The following is a 14,621-nucleotide window of genomic DNA, read 5'->3' as shown; positions in this document are numbered from 1 at the left end:
CTTTTGATCTCAGCCCAACACCATGACTAGCATGAGGCCAATCTATTATGTGCTGATGGCTTGGAGATCCAAAAAAACTTAAGCTAGATTTTGATGCTCATGGGATAGCTTTCGTGATGCGCATGTTTATATGGAAGCCTTATGCCCAATTAAGCATGTTTTTATCATTTGAAATTCCAATATTTAGGGTGGGTTTCCAATGAGGCATCATAGATCTCATGCAAACATGTCACTCATTGGAATGAAGTGGCCCATGGCATCTCGATTTAATGCATCTTGTACCAAAACTAGGTACTTTGATGCTTGACTAGGAGAAGAGGAGGTTGGGACAACTAAAGAAATCTTGAGTTATGGGGGGGAAATTGTAGAGTACTGATAGGACATAGATATGATGCCAACCATGCCCATGCTTTTGGGATTTGCATCCTCTAGATATTGGAATAGGTACGTACAATGTCCATGTTTCTCTTGGGAGGATCATCCTCTAAACTTTATATACATGTATTAACTACCTTGTGATCAAACTACAAAAGCTAATCGAATTTTTTTATGACCTTATGGAGGCATGTATTAAGTTATGATATTTGATTATAATTTTCTTCCCTTAGCAAGGCACAATGAAAATAGTGGGACCTAAAAATCTGGCTTGCTTACATCCCTATATCACACTTTCAATCTCTAGGGCAAGACGGTGCCTTGATAGGTTCTATAACAGTATGAAAAAAACAAGCAAGGGGCAAGACCTACCATAGGAATCAAATAAATCTCTTACAAAAGATAACTTTTTTACAAAAGTAGAACGATGATCTATCTAAATAAATCATATAAATTCTGCTATGTTCATTTCAGGATGTGGTTAGGACTTTTTAGGTGAAGAATTGCAAAACAAACCATAGGTAAATCAATACAATTGTCATCCAAGGGTGTGGCAATAAAGGTAAATATATGATGTCCAAAAGTGGTTGATCAATGCTTTCTTGGCGCCATTTTTCATATACATGCTTGATAATGGTATAAGTTACGTCAAGGCCATGGGTAGCTATATTCCTCTACCACTCAACTATGTTCCTTGCAGAAAAAATACATTTTCACTTAGAATCACTAGTTGAATGATTATTGATTCCATTTTACAATGCCCACGGACCTTGACCCATAGGGTGCTCAAACCTCAATCATGCAATGGTTGGTAGCTCACTCACACGTGGCCTCTTGATCAGCTTGATGAGCTTACTATTGGACATGCTCAACTACTCCAAGGTGCACCAGCACCACATAAATCCATGCCCTTTTAGCACTCCCATGAATTGGTTACATTATTGTGTAGTTCCTAGAAATGCTCAAGAGCCAACTATGCAAGGTTGATGTATTGGGAGGCCTTTTTTTGTCAAAAGTGTCAAAGGTTGTAGAGAGTATTGAAAGTAATCATCTTATTTTCACTAGTGGAACTTGCCAACCTTGTGTACCTGGCAACCTTGTACTGGTACACTTCTTTTTAATAAGGCACTCAATATTTGTTGACATTGCTCATGGTCTTGCTCTTATGACATAGCAACCCAAACCTAATGATTGTAAAAAGAAGTGAGAGTCCAAGGAATTAACATCGTTAGGAACTGAGGTACCAAGATGCATGGGCATTTCAATACTATTACATTGCTTGTTAGCAAAAATATGTTAACCTGGTTACCAAATGAGTTTATACACAAATACATTTGTGAGGGGAGGCACAATTCTTAGTGTATTGATGCTCTAGTTGGAATTGCCGCGCTGAGAAGCAATTGCTCAAATATTAGCACATAACAATATAAGTAGTTTAGGAAAAAACTTGATGACGAGAAACAAGCTACTTAGTGAAAAAGTTTATACTAGTATGATACCCTCAAACCAATCACCTTCACAACTCAAACTTACACCTACATAGTGAACACTGCAATATTTTCTGAAGCAATGATGGCATTTAATGACTCTCTTCTGAGTGGCAAACTTTAAACAAATCTGATAAGTCCCAATATTCACGACTTTCTAAACCTATCGTTCTTAAATATTAGCTGGTCTAACCACAAAGATCCTGCATTTTAAAAGAAATGTGCATTCTTGATTGAGACACAGCATGATAGCTCTAAATCAACACGATAGATTTGTGATGCTCAAGAGTTTTCTAACAAAACAGTATTCACAGAATAATATCTCCAAGAAAGGGTAAAAGCACTTTGACGTAGCAAGTAAGAACGGGGAAAAAATGGCAAGAATTTGCAGACGCCACAAGAATAGAATAAAGATTTCCAAGAGGCCCGAACAGGAAACTTACTCATAAAGATTAACTTAAGAAGAAATCTAAACTCAACTATGGCCTCACAAATGCTGCTACAAAATTAGCTTACATGCTTTTGAGCATGCAAGATTGTGTGTATGTTTTATGCATAGGGGGGGTAGAAGCAGAAAATGCCATGATTTGAGCATGCAAAATCATGTTTTTACGTAAAGGCCACATAGCCCATCTAGTTTGATAAGTAGTTCGCTACCATAACTGTGCAGCTCCCCTCCTCTTCCTTGTTACTACACAAGCACAATGGTGTTTTCTCCTTCAGGCAGCTTGATTATTCCATACACAATCGCAGTCTGCATGCACAAATAGATCGCTACCACTCATCTCCCTCAACATGGCCACGCGCACTGGTTTCTCTGACATGTTGCATGGAGTATCCCCCTGATGAGATATGGTGCCATGAGCACATAGATTAAAGGCTAAGGTATGGTATAGGAAAGAATTAAAGTAGCCACCCTAAGATGTGGACTACATGATGTGGACATGTGGATTAAGGATATCCACAAGGAGAGATGTGGATTAGAGGATCCCACATGGTTGACTATTTTAAAGGCTCTCTCTATATAAGAAGCCTATCTATGTATTGTTGAGAACGCACATTTGCAATAGATTGAGTATTGCCTACCTTATGTCTCTCTCATGGTGTTTTGATCCTCCTTGATCCCTCACTTTGTCATGGTGTCAGAGCTCCCTTGCCTTCTGTCGAGGCATTGAGATCCTTGTGAGAGAGAGTTTTCTTGATTACTTTCAATCCAAAAAGAATTTGCATGCGCTCTAAAAAGAAAAAGTGACCACCTTTTCAAGCTCTTCACACCTATCAAGTCAATTTTGTTGTATGCAATTAAACACTTCCAGATTTGAAAGTTTCTTTAACGGGTAAGACCTTTGCAATGGCAATACGCACCCCAACTGTTGAGAAGTTCACTGGGGAAGGATTTCACACCTAATCTACACAAATGAGCTATCTCTTGATGCATCAAAAGCTTTGAAAGACTATAAAAGCAGACATACCCATTGCACAAAATAATGCGTGGAAGAAAAAAGATAAAGCAACACTATCACTCATTAGTTTGCACTTGGAACCAAACATAATTCATCATATTGACTCCAAGAATCATGCCAAAGATGCATGGGATGAGTTGAACACAGTGTTTGGTGCAAAAGCCAAAACCCAAGAAATTCATCTTAAGATTGAATTCTATGGTTTGCACATGAGCTTCAATGAATCCATGACACAATTTGTCAACAAAATCAAAAGCATTATGACCCAACTAGAAGACATAAATGAAAAAGTAGGAAAAAAAGATCGCTCAGGAGTAGAAGCACCAGTTACTGAATCAATACCATCATCATTACAAGGCATCCAAAACCTAGTATAGAAACTCTAGCTCTCACAAGCTGCCAAATCCCTTGCTATCCACCTGGATTAAAGCCCTGCCAGAATAAAAGTCTCTTTGTCCTTTCCCAAGTTGGCCAAGCATCAACCCAAAAGCATCTAAGCAAGCACACAAGCTAGAGTTTACCCAGAGGAATTCGTACAGCCAAGAGCTGTTACTAGCAGCCCACGTTGGCCACACAGGTTCCCTTGCAACTATCCCTGGGGTCCCTCAAGCCTGTGCACAACCGGCCAACAAACCACAAGGGAAATAGACAAAAACTGACCTTTCCTAAAACAAAATCAGCCCACAAGCAACCCTCGAATCAAGTCACTAAGCCTCCAACAAGCTAGACAGAATCCTTATGGCAGTTCTGGCAACCCATAGTAGATGGCGAATCTTCCTGGCTGCACCACGTAGCCCTGCATCAGCAAGTGAATATTTTTCGATGCACCCACAACCCTGAACTGATTGCTGACCCTGGCTGCACTAGGCAGCCTTGCATCTGATTGTGAATCACCTCGGCTGCTCCCTGTCTGAAAACGAATTGCCCCGGTAGGTCTCTTACTGAAAACAAAAATTCCCTGACAAGTCCCTGACTGAAAAACCAAAATCCCCGTTGTCAATTGCGAAATTGCTCTTGCAGCTCCTGGAAGCGCCTGGCACAAAAACGAATTCTTCAGGAGGATCCTAGCACAAAAATTAATTATTATGGAGGCTCCTGGCACAAAAACGAATTCATTTTGGAGCTTTGGGCAGCCCTGGCAGCTCTCAAACAGTACACGGACTGCTTTGGTAGTCAAAACTCAGCAATAAGGCAATTATTTAGGACAGCCCTGGGGCATTCCCAGTCTGTGACCTGCCTCTCTCTGCCTTCCTCTGGTCGAGAAAACTGCTTTAAACAAAATGTCGACTTTTCTGCTTGCTTCTCAAGCCAACTAGCCAAACGTGGCTCCTGAAACTATTTTTAGTACTGGAATTTTTACCCCTATCTTGCCCTTCAGTTCTTTGCCTTTGGCCCAAGGAATAAATGCATTGGATTAGCCCTTTTTCCAATTTTAAGCAATAAGAGGCAAAGGTATTCGCAGGTCTAGAAATTCACGTCCTCCTGACAAACCCCCTCTTGAAAACTTGCAGGCACGTCCCCATTTGCATCCAACTTCTCGTTTCGTGCCATCACAACCTACAACAAAAGTTTCAAACCAAGTCAAATCTTATAGCCTCGGTTAGTCAACAACACAACCAGGCATCATTCCACTTACAACACACATATGCTCCTTACTAAATGCTTTACCCTCTCCTTGTATAGCTATCCTATGGGACTCAATGCATGCAAAAAAACTCTTCTCAAGATGCTTTACCCACTTCTCTTATGGCCATCCCGAAGGACCCACAACTTGTGGTACATCGTGAACACATAAAAGTACACTGAATGCATGCAAACATACATCCCACGTGTACTTTTCACATATGTTCCTCTCGATGCTTTACCCACTTATGGCCATCCCATAGGACCCAAAACTTGTGTTTCAATATGAACATAAAAGTACCTCATGTATCAAAACCACACAAATTCACAATGCAAACCACAACTATTCACAAGAATACCACAGAAAGTGAGCCATTAACTTTGGCATCTACAGCCATCACCAAGTATACCCAACATGCACTACAAAACTTGTGGTGCTTATATGACTTGCACGGCCTAGGATAGCAAACCATATACCACTACAAAAACTGTAGTACATGAACAACAAAAAGAATAACGCTGGCATAAAGTGCCATTACAAAAACATATACAGTACAAATAGCATTCAAAAACATTGCAAAACGAGCAACGCATAACCAACATTGCAAAACAAGCAAATGGCAAAAACATGTACTGTGCAAATAGCATTCCAAAACACACAACGCATAACTAACATTGCAAAGCGAGCAATGCATAACCAACAATGGAAAACAAGCAATGCACAACTAACATTGCAAAACGAGCAATGCATAACCAACATTGCAAAACCAACAATGCATAGCTAGCATTGCATGTAGAGCTCAAGATACAAACCATATACCAATGTATAAACAATCTCGCAGTGACTAGTACACTGATCATAGAAGTCCCACAGCATATATATTGTCAGCAATTCGGTACCTCGATGAGACATACAATGTCACCAAGCAACTTCTAGATAACTGAGTCGTCTGTACGGAGGAAGTGGAGGTGCTACCCCCCTCTTGAGCATCAAGCAATGCTCCAAACCCCTTTGCTTTGCTGAGCCTGAAAGAGCCCAACCGTACTCGGCTCAAACTGCAAAATGGAGCTGCAACACTGAGGTGAATCTGCCAATTCACCCTCCTCCATCCACGTCGCATCTAACATCCCCAAATAGCGTTGGGAAACTACCTATTCTGGAACCAAGATCTCATCATGTTCCTCCAAATCTTCAGCCTCTAGCTCTTCCTCATATGGCATATCCTATAGGACATTCACTGCACAACATCTTGGCTGAATTCTCTTGACTTAAATTAATTTCCAGCTAATGGTACTTACCCCAGCAGCAACCAAAGGCTCGCGTCTTGTGAAAGATGGTGACATCCCGGCAACGGAACCACTGAAACCAGCCTTCAGATAAACCAAAGGGTGGTGAATGAATATTAACCAACAAATACCATTATTAGAGAACAATTTCAGCAACTCCACAGAATATTAACAACAAATACCATTATTACCACTTAGAGAACAATTTCAGCAACTCAATAGAATATAGAAACCACAATAGGGAGCTAGATTGCTCCTACTCAGAAACCAGACAACTGATTGGCCCCAAACTTTGTTCAGAAGGCAAAAATTACAGCAAGGACAACTCCCTTGCACCTGTCACAAACTAGCCATCTGAAACCAAAAATTGGCAGGCCTTGACATCCTGCTATCATGGCAATTCTTGGCAAAAAGCATCCAATCCACTAGTATAGAAACTCTGGCAAGCTGCTCTGGAAATCGACAAGAACCTTCAAGGCATAATCACCCTCTTCGGGCTGTCCCAGCATCAATTCCCAGATGCACAAGGCCTGCACACAACCCAGAGCTGTTACTAGCAGCCCAACTCAACCACACAGCTCTCACAAGCTGTCACTAATGTCAAATCCCTTGCTGTCCACCTGATACTATAGCTGACATTCAGCCCCAAACTAGATGACCATCCCTGACGTCCTAGCAGAATAAAAGTCCCAAGTTTCTCTGTCCTTTCCCAGGTTGGCCCAGCATCTAACCAAGCACACAAGCCAGAGTTTACCCAGAGGAATTTGTATAGCCTGGAGCTTTTACTAGCAGCCCACGTTGGCCACACAGCTTCCCCTGCAACTATCCTGTAAGACACGTGCACAACCGGCCAACAAACCACGAGGGAAATAGACAAAAATTGACCTTTCCTGAAACCCACAAGCACACAGGAACAAAATCACCCCATGGGCAACCCTGGAATCAAGTCGCTTAGCCTCCAACAAGCTAGGAGAAATCCTTCTGGCAGTTTCTGGCAACCCACAGTAGATGGCGAATATTCCTGGCTGCACCACGTAGCCTTGCATCAGGAAACGAATCTTCTCGGCTGCACCCAGCAGCCCTGAACTGATTGCAAATCACCTTGGCTGCTCCAGGCAGCCCTGCATCTGATTGCGAATCACCTTGGCTGCTCCCTGCCTGAAAACGAATTGCCCTGGCAGGTCTCTGACTGAAAAACGAAATTCATAGATAAACCACTAGTCAGCTTTCAAGATCTGAAGTTTGCTTTGACACATGCCCATTGTAATCTGTTATTATGCTTGCACAGTCAAGACCAATTATAAAGAGCTCACTTGCTATGAGTATGACAAAGGCGCGTCGAGAAATCCATATTACTCTAAGAAACAGCATCACTGCTTATATGGGTACAAAATCCAAATTAAAACAGACCCCAAGATTCACAGATACTTTATCATGCAGCTGGAACTTCTTAAGCAGAAAAGCTGGCTGGCTTCAGTGAGTCCCATGACTTTACTAATTGATACTAGAGAAACAAAGAGAATGTGGTTGCAGATGCCTTGACACCAAATTGTATGTTGTCTCCAATATCTATCAGAACTGGGTCAATAAGATACAGTACATGCAGACTTGGGCAAGAGCCATATTTTCAAAATTGCAGGATCCATCATTTTAGGGTCATCTTATGGTTTTATTGCATAAAAGCCTGTTCTGGTTCTGAAAATTCTTGAGATAAATGGTTTGGACCTCCAAGAATTTTATTATGATAGCATCCAGCGTTCATTTATTGAAGTGAGCCCACATCAGGCAATGTATCTGAGACGACTACCCTGATGATCTTCACCGAACCAGAAACTAGACTACAAGAACCACCATCTGAAACTCACCACCCAATGTATGGGCTGCTATTGAAATGTACCTCTCCCAATCTATTATCGCCTTGAGACATATGTCCTTGACATATTCTCCAGCATGATCTATCCTTAGTAGTTAGCCAAAATTTGAACATGATCAAGCAACTTCTGACCCAATTTCAGAAGTGTCCAATCAAGTTCGAGCTTTGGACACCAACTATGTCAATAGTCATTCTTTAATGTCCAATTCCAATAGTTGACTAGTAGATTTATGATGTGTATCAATATGATAAGTCCAATGACTCTTATCCAAACACTCTCTTATCCTCATTTCCTCTTCTTATCTAGTCTTGGATAACCCTGTGACGATTACCTAGGAATTTCTCCCCTTCCCAAAGAAAGTCACTAGAGGATATAGCAAGACAATTGAAGTGTTTCACTCAAAGAATTATTGATTTGATCAACACTTATAGCCACAACTTGTAGGTTTGTAGACACCAAGATGATTTGAATACTTATATCTAGATGAATCCAGGAACATGCCCAAACTCATCCTCTAAAAACACAACATAGTGCAGTTTCAATCTCATGATAGTCACTCATAAGGTTGAAAACCATAAACTCCATCACTCATAGCAAAGACTAGCTACTATGACACCCCCACTGACGTCATCAGTGCCCAACAGTGGATGTAGACCATAGTATAAACATATGCTCACACACAAACAAATCCACACACCCACACGTACCTGAGCGTCCATTTATACAAAGTCTTCGTACTAAGTTTCTGTTGGCACTCGGGACGTGAAGGGCAGACTCAGCCATTAAAGGAGAAAATACTTGATGGAATTAAAGAAAATAAGACATCACTAATCACCAAATCCGCCTTATGGGATTGGACATAATGTAACCATTCTCAAAGGTCATATATTCAATATAGTTGGAGCTTCCAACTTGGATGTCTTGTCATAAATGACCAAGGTATGCATTCATGTGACCAAATTACTTCTCGATCTTACATGGCTTAACCTGAGAATGATAAGAAACTAATTTTTTGTGAAACTTTACTATTTCACCTCATATATTTCTCCAAGGCCCATGTCGTGCATTCATGCTCCCATAAGTCACGGTCCTTCTAAGATGGAGCCCTCCAACTTTTAAGTAGGGTCCTCATCAAGCTTTGTCATTCAGTAGTAATTGCACAGTTTTGCGCCAGATGATAGTGGGCATGTTGAGGACAGCTCTTCAACCGCTAGTATGGATAAGAAGCCTTTTTTTGAGGCCTAAATGCATGAAATAGGTAGCGTGTTAACACGCTGCCTATTTTAGGCATTCAGGCCCTAAAAGTAGGACCCCTTATCTTTGGACTTACAAACCAAATGGGATCATGTCATATATCAAATCAAACGACAAGAGAGCAAGGGACCCAGAAAAAGTATCAAATACAACAGCAGAACAGAACCAAACACCTCTTTCAAAAGATCCTCTAACCAACACCCAAGTTTCTTTCAGCCCTTCTATAGAAACTGGGAGTACTGTACATGGTAGGGATCTGGGCTCCAGTTTCATCTCTTGCTACTGAAATTTGCAGATTAAATCATAAGACTAGGATATATTCAATCTTACAAACTAAAATTTTTATAAAACAAGTGAAAGAACAAAAGAAATAAGGGGGTTTGTACATAACTTTAAACAAAATTATGAATAAATGAGTGAAATAAGACTTCCTTCTTAGTAGTCATCCTATAGACCTCATTTACAATCTTCCCCAGCAGTAAATGATTATCACCATCTTTGGAATAATTCTAACCAACTCTTCGTTTCTTTTCTTAAATTTTGAGAAAACAGATCATACTTAAAGCAAACAGTGTTTGCAACAATCAACCTCAAATGAAAATATGGAATTTGAAATATTCAACACCCTTCTACTCGAATGCAACTGGCAAGTCTACTAGGTTTAGATGACTTACAGGTGCTCAGGATGGCATAAGTCTACTAGGTTTAGATGACTTACAAGTGCTGGGGATGTCAGCACCTGTACGTCATCTAAACCTAGTAGTAAAATGACAGTTGTCCTTGTGACTTGGATCCTCATACCATCAAATGTATTGACTAATCCAAGGTCACCCTGCACTTCTTAAACATGTCAACAGCCCACTCAACAAATACCCATGTCGACAATTGTCCTTGATTCCAGTATTGAATCCAACTGTGGTACATATCCATCCTTTTTCATTGAGCTACCCACTTTCTTCAACTTTGAATAAACCTCTTGATATTGAGGGTAATGATCATCCCCGACAAGAAACTCTTGGACCTTGTTATTAACCTTTATCAAAGCTCTCCCTGGCTTCTTCCAAGCACCTGCAGCCTTCCTCATCTTTTGTATGTCGCCTACCCCCTCCCACATTTGAGCACTGGCATATATGCTTGACATAAGCACGTATCCAGAAGCATCACTGGGATCCCATTGAACAAATCGACTAAAGCATCTTTGCCCTAGCTCTACATTTCCATAAGTTTGGCAGGCAGTAAGTATAGATGTCCATGCAACGTCATCTGGGGGAGTTGGTATAGTCTGCAGCAAGTCTTCAGCCTCATTGAGAAATCCTGAACGTCCAAGAAGGTCAGCCATGCAGCTATAATGCTCAAGAGTGGGTGCAAGACCATGATCTTCTCTCATGGACTTTAAAACTCTGGCCCCTTCCTCCACTAGACCAGCCTGAGTGCAAGCACTGAGGATACTAGTAAATATAGGTTCTACAGGTTGAAAGCCTTGCTTTTGCATATCCTCAAGATATCTGTGAGCTAGCTTGTAGTTGCCACATACTGCACACCCTGCTATAATTGCACCCCACAAGACCGTGTCTTGGTATGACAAACAATCAAATACTTCATTTGCTTCCTCTAGGCTGCCACATTTCACATACATGTCAATTAGGGCACTCCCAAGAATCACATCGCTATCAAGTCCAATTTTGATGATCTGACCATGCATCAAACTGCCCTGCCCTACAGCTCCCACAAGGCCACACGCTTTCAAGATGGACAAAATTATCGCTTTGCTTGGTTCTAGACCCTCCTGTTGCATGTTAAATGAAAGGTCAAGGGCTTGAAGTCCATCTTCATGCTGCGCATAACCTGTGAACATTGCACCCCAGGTCACCATATCTCGATACAGTAATCCATCAAATATTTTGCGTGCCTCCTCTATGCTCCCACATTTGGCATACATGTCAACAAGGGTGCTTCCAACAACCATGTCTGATTGAAGTCCACTTTTGATGACTTCATCATGCATCAGCTGACCATATTCTAGGGCTTGTATGCTGCCACATGCTTTCAATATGCATGAAAATATGACTTTGTCTGGCTTAATGCTTTTCTGCTGCATTTCCTCAAAAAGTGCTAGAGCTAGAAGCCCATGACCATGCTGTACATATCCTGCAATCATTGCACCCCATGACACAACATTTTTTATTATTATTTCATTAAACACCTTTCGAGCCTCTTGCATCTTCCCGCACTTCGCATACATGTCAACAAGGGCATTCCCTAGGACTGCATCTGATTGGAGTGCAGTCCGAATGATGCGATAATGTATCAATCTGCCCTGCGTTATGGCTCCTTCACTGGAGGACGCTTTCAAGAGGCACAAGAATGTGACTTTGCTCGGCTCTATACCTTCGTCTTGCATCTTTTGGAAAAGTTCAAGAGCAGGGAGACCTAACCCATGCTGAACATAACCTGAATACATTGCACCCCAAGTCACCACGTTTCGGTCTGGCAATTCGTCAAACAATTTGCGTGCCTCCTCTACTCTCCCGCATTTGGCATACATATCAACGAGGGCCGTTCCAATGACCACCTCTGATTGAAGCCGAACTCTGACGATCTGCTCGTGTACCAACATGCCCTCTTCTATGGCTTCCAAACTACTACAAGCTTTCAGGATGCATGAGAATGTGAACTTGTCTGGATTTACGCCTTCCAGCTGCATTGTGTGATACAATTCAAGCGCCTTCTTGCCTTCTCCAAGCTTCACGTGAGCTGAAATAATGGCATTCCAAGTATACACATTTGGGTGAGGGACATCTCTAAAGATTTGGTTTGCCTCCACTAATTTTCCGCATGAGGCAAACAAGCGAATAAGGTGGTCCATCAGAAAGCTGTTTGAATCGAGGCCATGGCTGACAATGAGGCAGTAGAGCTGCCCACCAGCTGTGAGGTCTTTTCTTTTCATGCAACCCTGCAAAAGTGTGAAAATGGCATCCCTTGATACAGGGAGCGAACGCTGGACCATAAATCACACAGAGATGTTAAGGACCTCGGGTGTTTGTGCTCAGATAATTTCAAAGCAAATAATCAGTTCCACCCAGCCCACAGGCGGGATCCAGGCATAACCATGCGTTGCAACAGAAGAGCATGTATTCTGATAGGTATATCCTCTCATGCGTTGCAACAGAAGAGCATGTGTTCTGATGGGTATATATATCCTCTTAGTTTATGGTAGGGGAAGGCATGAGTCTTGAGAGTTTGAGAGCTGTGAGACGAGAGCTTTTAGCAGCCAAATATGACTCATGCCTAGTCTCAAACAAATATGACTAATCCCAAGTCCATCCAAGGAATCAACGACACATAGGTTGGGCACAAGTCTTGGGCACAACAAGTCTGCCGGATATTGCATTCTGTTAGTCATGCGGCCTATCGAAATGCTATCGGAGTTGTGGGCACATGGCTGCCAGAAGTTGGCCGAACCCTATCGGATTTATGGGCAAATGATCGATAGGAATCCCCCGGTACGAAGAAAGGGCGAGGCAGCAGCGTTTTGATTGTTATCCGTTGGTAACCTTTCATTACCTGCCTGTGTACTCGGATAGGCAAGGGAACGGTTGCTCTTATGTTTTCAATCCGACTCGAACGGCAGCAATAAGCCACTGGAAGCTCACAATCACAGGAATTTCTCCTCATATGCCCAAGGTGAGAGAATGACAAGATCACACCACAAACCAACAAGCCCTCTCATAGTGAGTGGTAGAAATGTTGCCCGTGATGTGACTATACATAGTGGAGACTAGAGCTATTACTCCTTGGAATTTGTTTCCAAGGAGCCAACATCCAAGTCGATCCTAGGAGCTAAATATGGAGAGAGAGAGAGAGAGAGAGAGAGAGAGAGAGAGGGAGGGAGAGAGTTTATTAAAGTCTATGAGAATGAGAGAGAGAGAGTTTATTAAAGTCTTCGGAAGACCGATGGGTCTATGAGAATGTGAGAATCATGATACAAACAAACTGTGAGGGTGGAGCTACTAAACGAGCATCCACACCAATACAGAATGCAAAAAGCTAGTGCTAAGTACTACATAGTCATGTCAGAGTGATCGACTACACATCAGTATCATCATCATCATCATCAAATCATCATCCTCCTCCTCATCATCATCAGGTCATCTAGGTGGATGAGATAGCAGAAGCATGAAGTCAGCAAGATAACCTTCAATATAGATTAAGAGAGCAACACCTTCCACAGCAAAGATATTCCTAATGCATGGAAACTAACACCACCTCGAGTTATAATCCCTTATAACTCTAGTGAGGTATTGCCACCAATAAAATGTTCTTAAGGAACATTGTCATTGGGAGGGCATATAGGGAGGGAAAAGAGAGGGGGAGATTTTTAAAGCCTAGTAAGCACCAACTTGAAAAAACAAGAACCCTAGAGTACACACAACTTCATCAAGAAAGGGGATATAAACCCACTTACTTTGGGGTTCATTGTTCTATATTATGCATATGTAAATGCTTAGCTTTTTTAACTCTGTTCACTCTTGGAATGAATCCCATGTTTCTTTGTTACTGGAAGAATATCCTTCCCTAATGATTTATTCTTAGCTCCCACTAATCTAACCAATGCAACAAATTAACCACAAATTCATATTTTGGTGCATTAAATTTTACTAGATGGTGCATAAAGACATAATAATCATCTAAAGTACGCCTTGCCATTTAATTTGATATGTGACATGACCCTGTTTGGACTTGTAAATCAAAAGATACAAGGATGTGAAAATGCCCTCTTTTGGGCCAAAACATGGAGCACATTAACGCGCTCCATGTTTTGGCCCAAAAGAGGGCATTTTCACATCCCTGTATTTTTGCAAGATGTCAACATATGATTTTTTTGGCCCAAAAGATGAGTTTTTAACATCCCTACATCTTTTTATTGTCAAATATAAATGACATAATGTTACATATCAAATCAAATGACAAGGCATGATTTAGATCAATATCATGCCTTTTTGCACCATCTAAAAAAATTGTGTGCATCAGAATATGAATTTTGTGAGATTTTGTCCAATTTTTTGCACCAAGTTTAAAGCAAGGTTTCCCATAATGGGGGGCGAGAAGGCACTGTCTATTTTGGCAAGAAAAAAACCAAAATTTAACATCCTCTACCTTTTAATTGCACTCCGGGGATCACTCTTCATAAACCCATAAAGCATGTGACACATAACCACTCTTTTGAATACTTTATACTTCAAGCAATTATTTTATAA

General features: G+C 41.3%; 1 protein-coding gene across 1 annotated transcript; it reads right to left on the bottom strand.

The window, feature by feature from the left end:
- Positions 1–6,525: 6,525 nt before the first annotated feature.
- LOC147901375 (pentatricopeptide repeat-containing protein At1g11290, chloroplastic-like) lies at positions 6,526–12,687 on the bottom strand. Its single transcript, XM_087375631.1, has 2 exons — positions 10,038–12,687; positions 6,526–7,424 (listed from the first exon to the last, which is right to left on the bottom strand). The coding sequence occupies exon 1, from the start codon at positions 12,368–12,370 to the stop codon at positions 10,226–10,228; it is 2,145 nt and encodes a 714-aa protein (XP_087231757.1). The 5' UTR covers positions 12,371–12,687; the 3' UTR covers positions 6,526–7,424; positions 10,038–10,225.
- Positions 12,688–14,621: the final 1,934 nt, after the last annotated feature.

This window comes from Dipteris shenzhenensis, chromosome 6 (genome assembly GCF_047967505.1).
Source record: "Dipteris shenzhenensis isolate YYH24624 ecotype China chromosome 6, Dip_SZ_1.0, whole genome shotgun sequence".
Classification (NCBI taxonomy): Eukaryota; Viridiplantae; Streptophyta; class Polypodiopsida; order Gleicheniales; family Dipteridaceae; genus Dipteris; species Dipteris shenzhenensis.
This window is presented reverse-complemented; position numbering and strand designations above follow the sequence as displayed.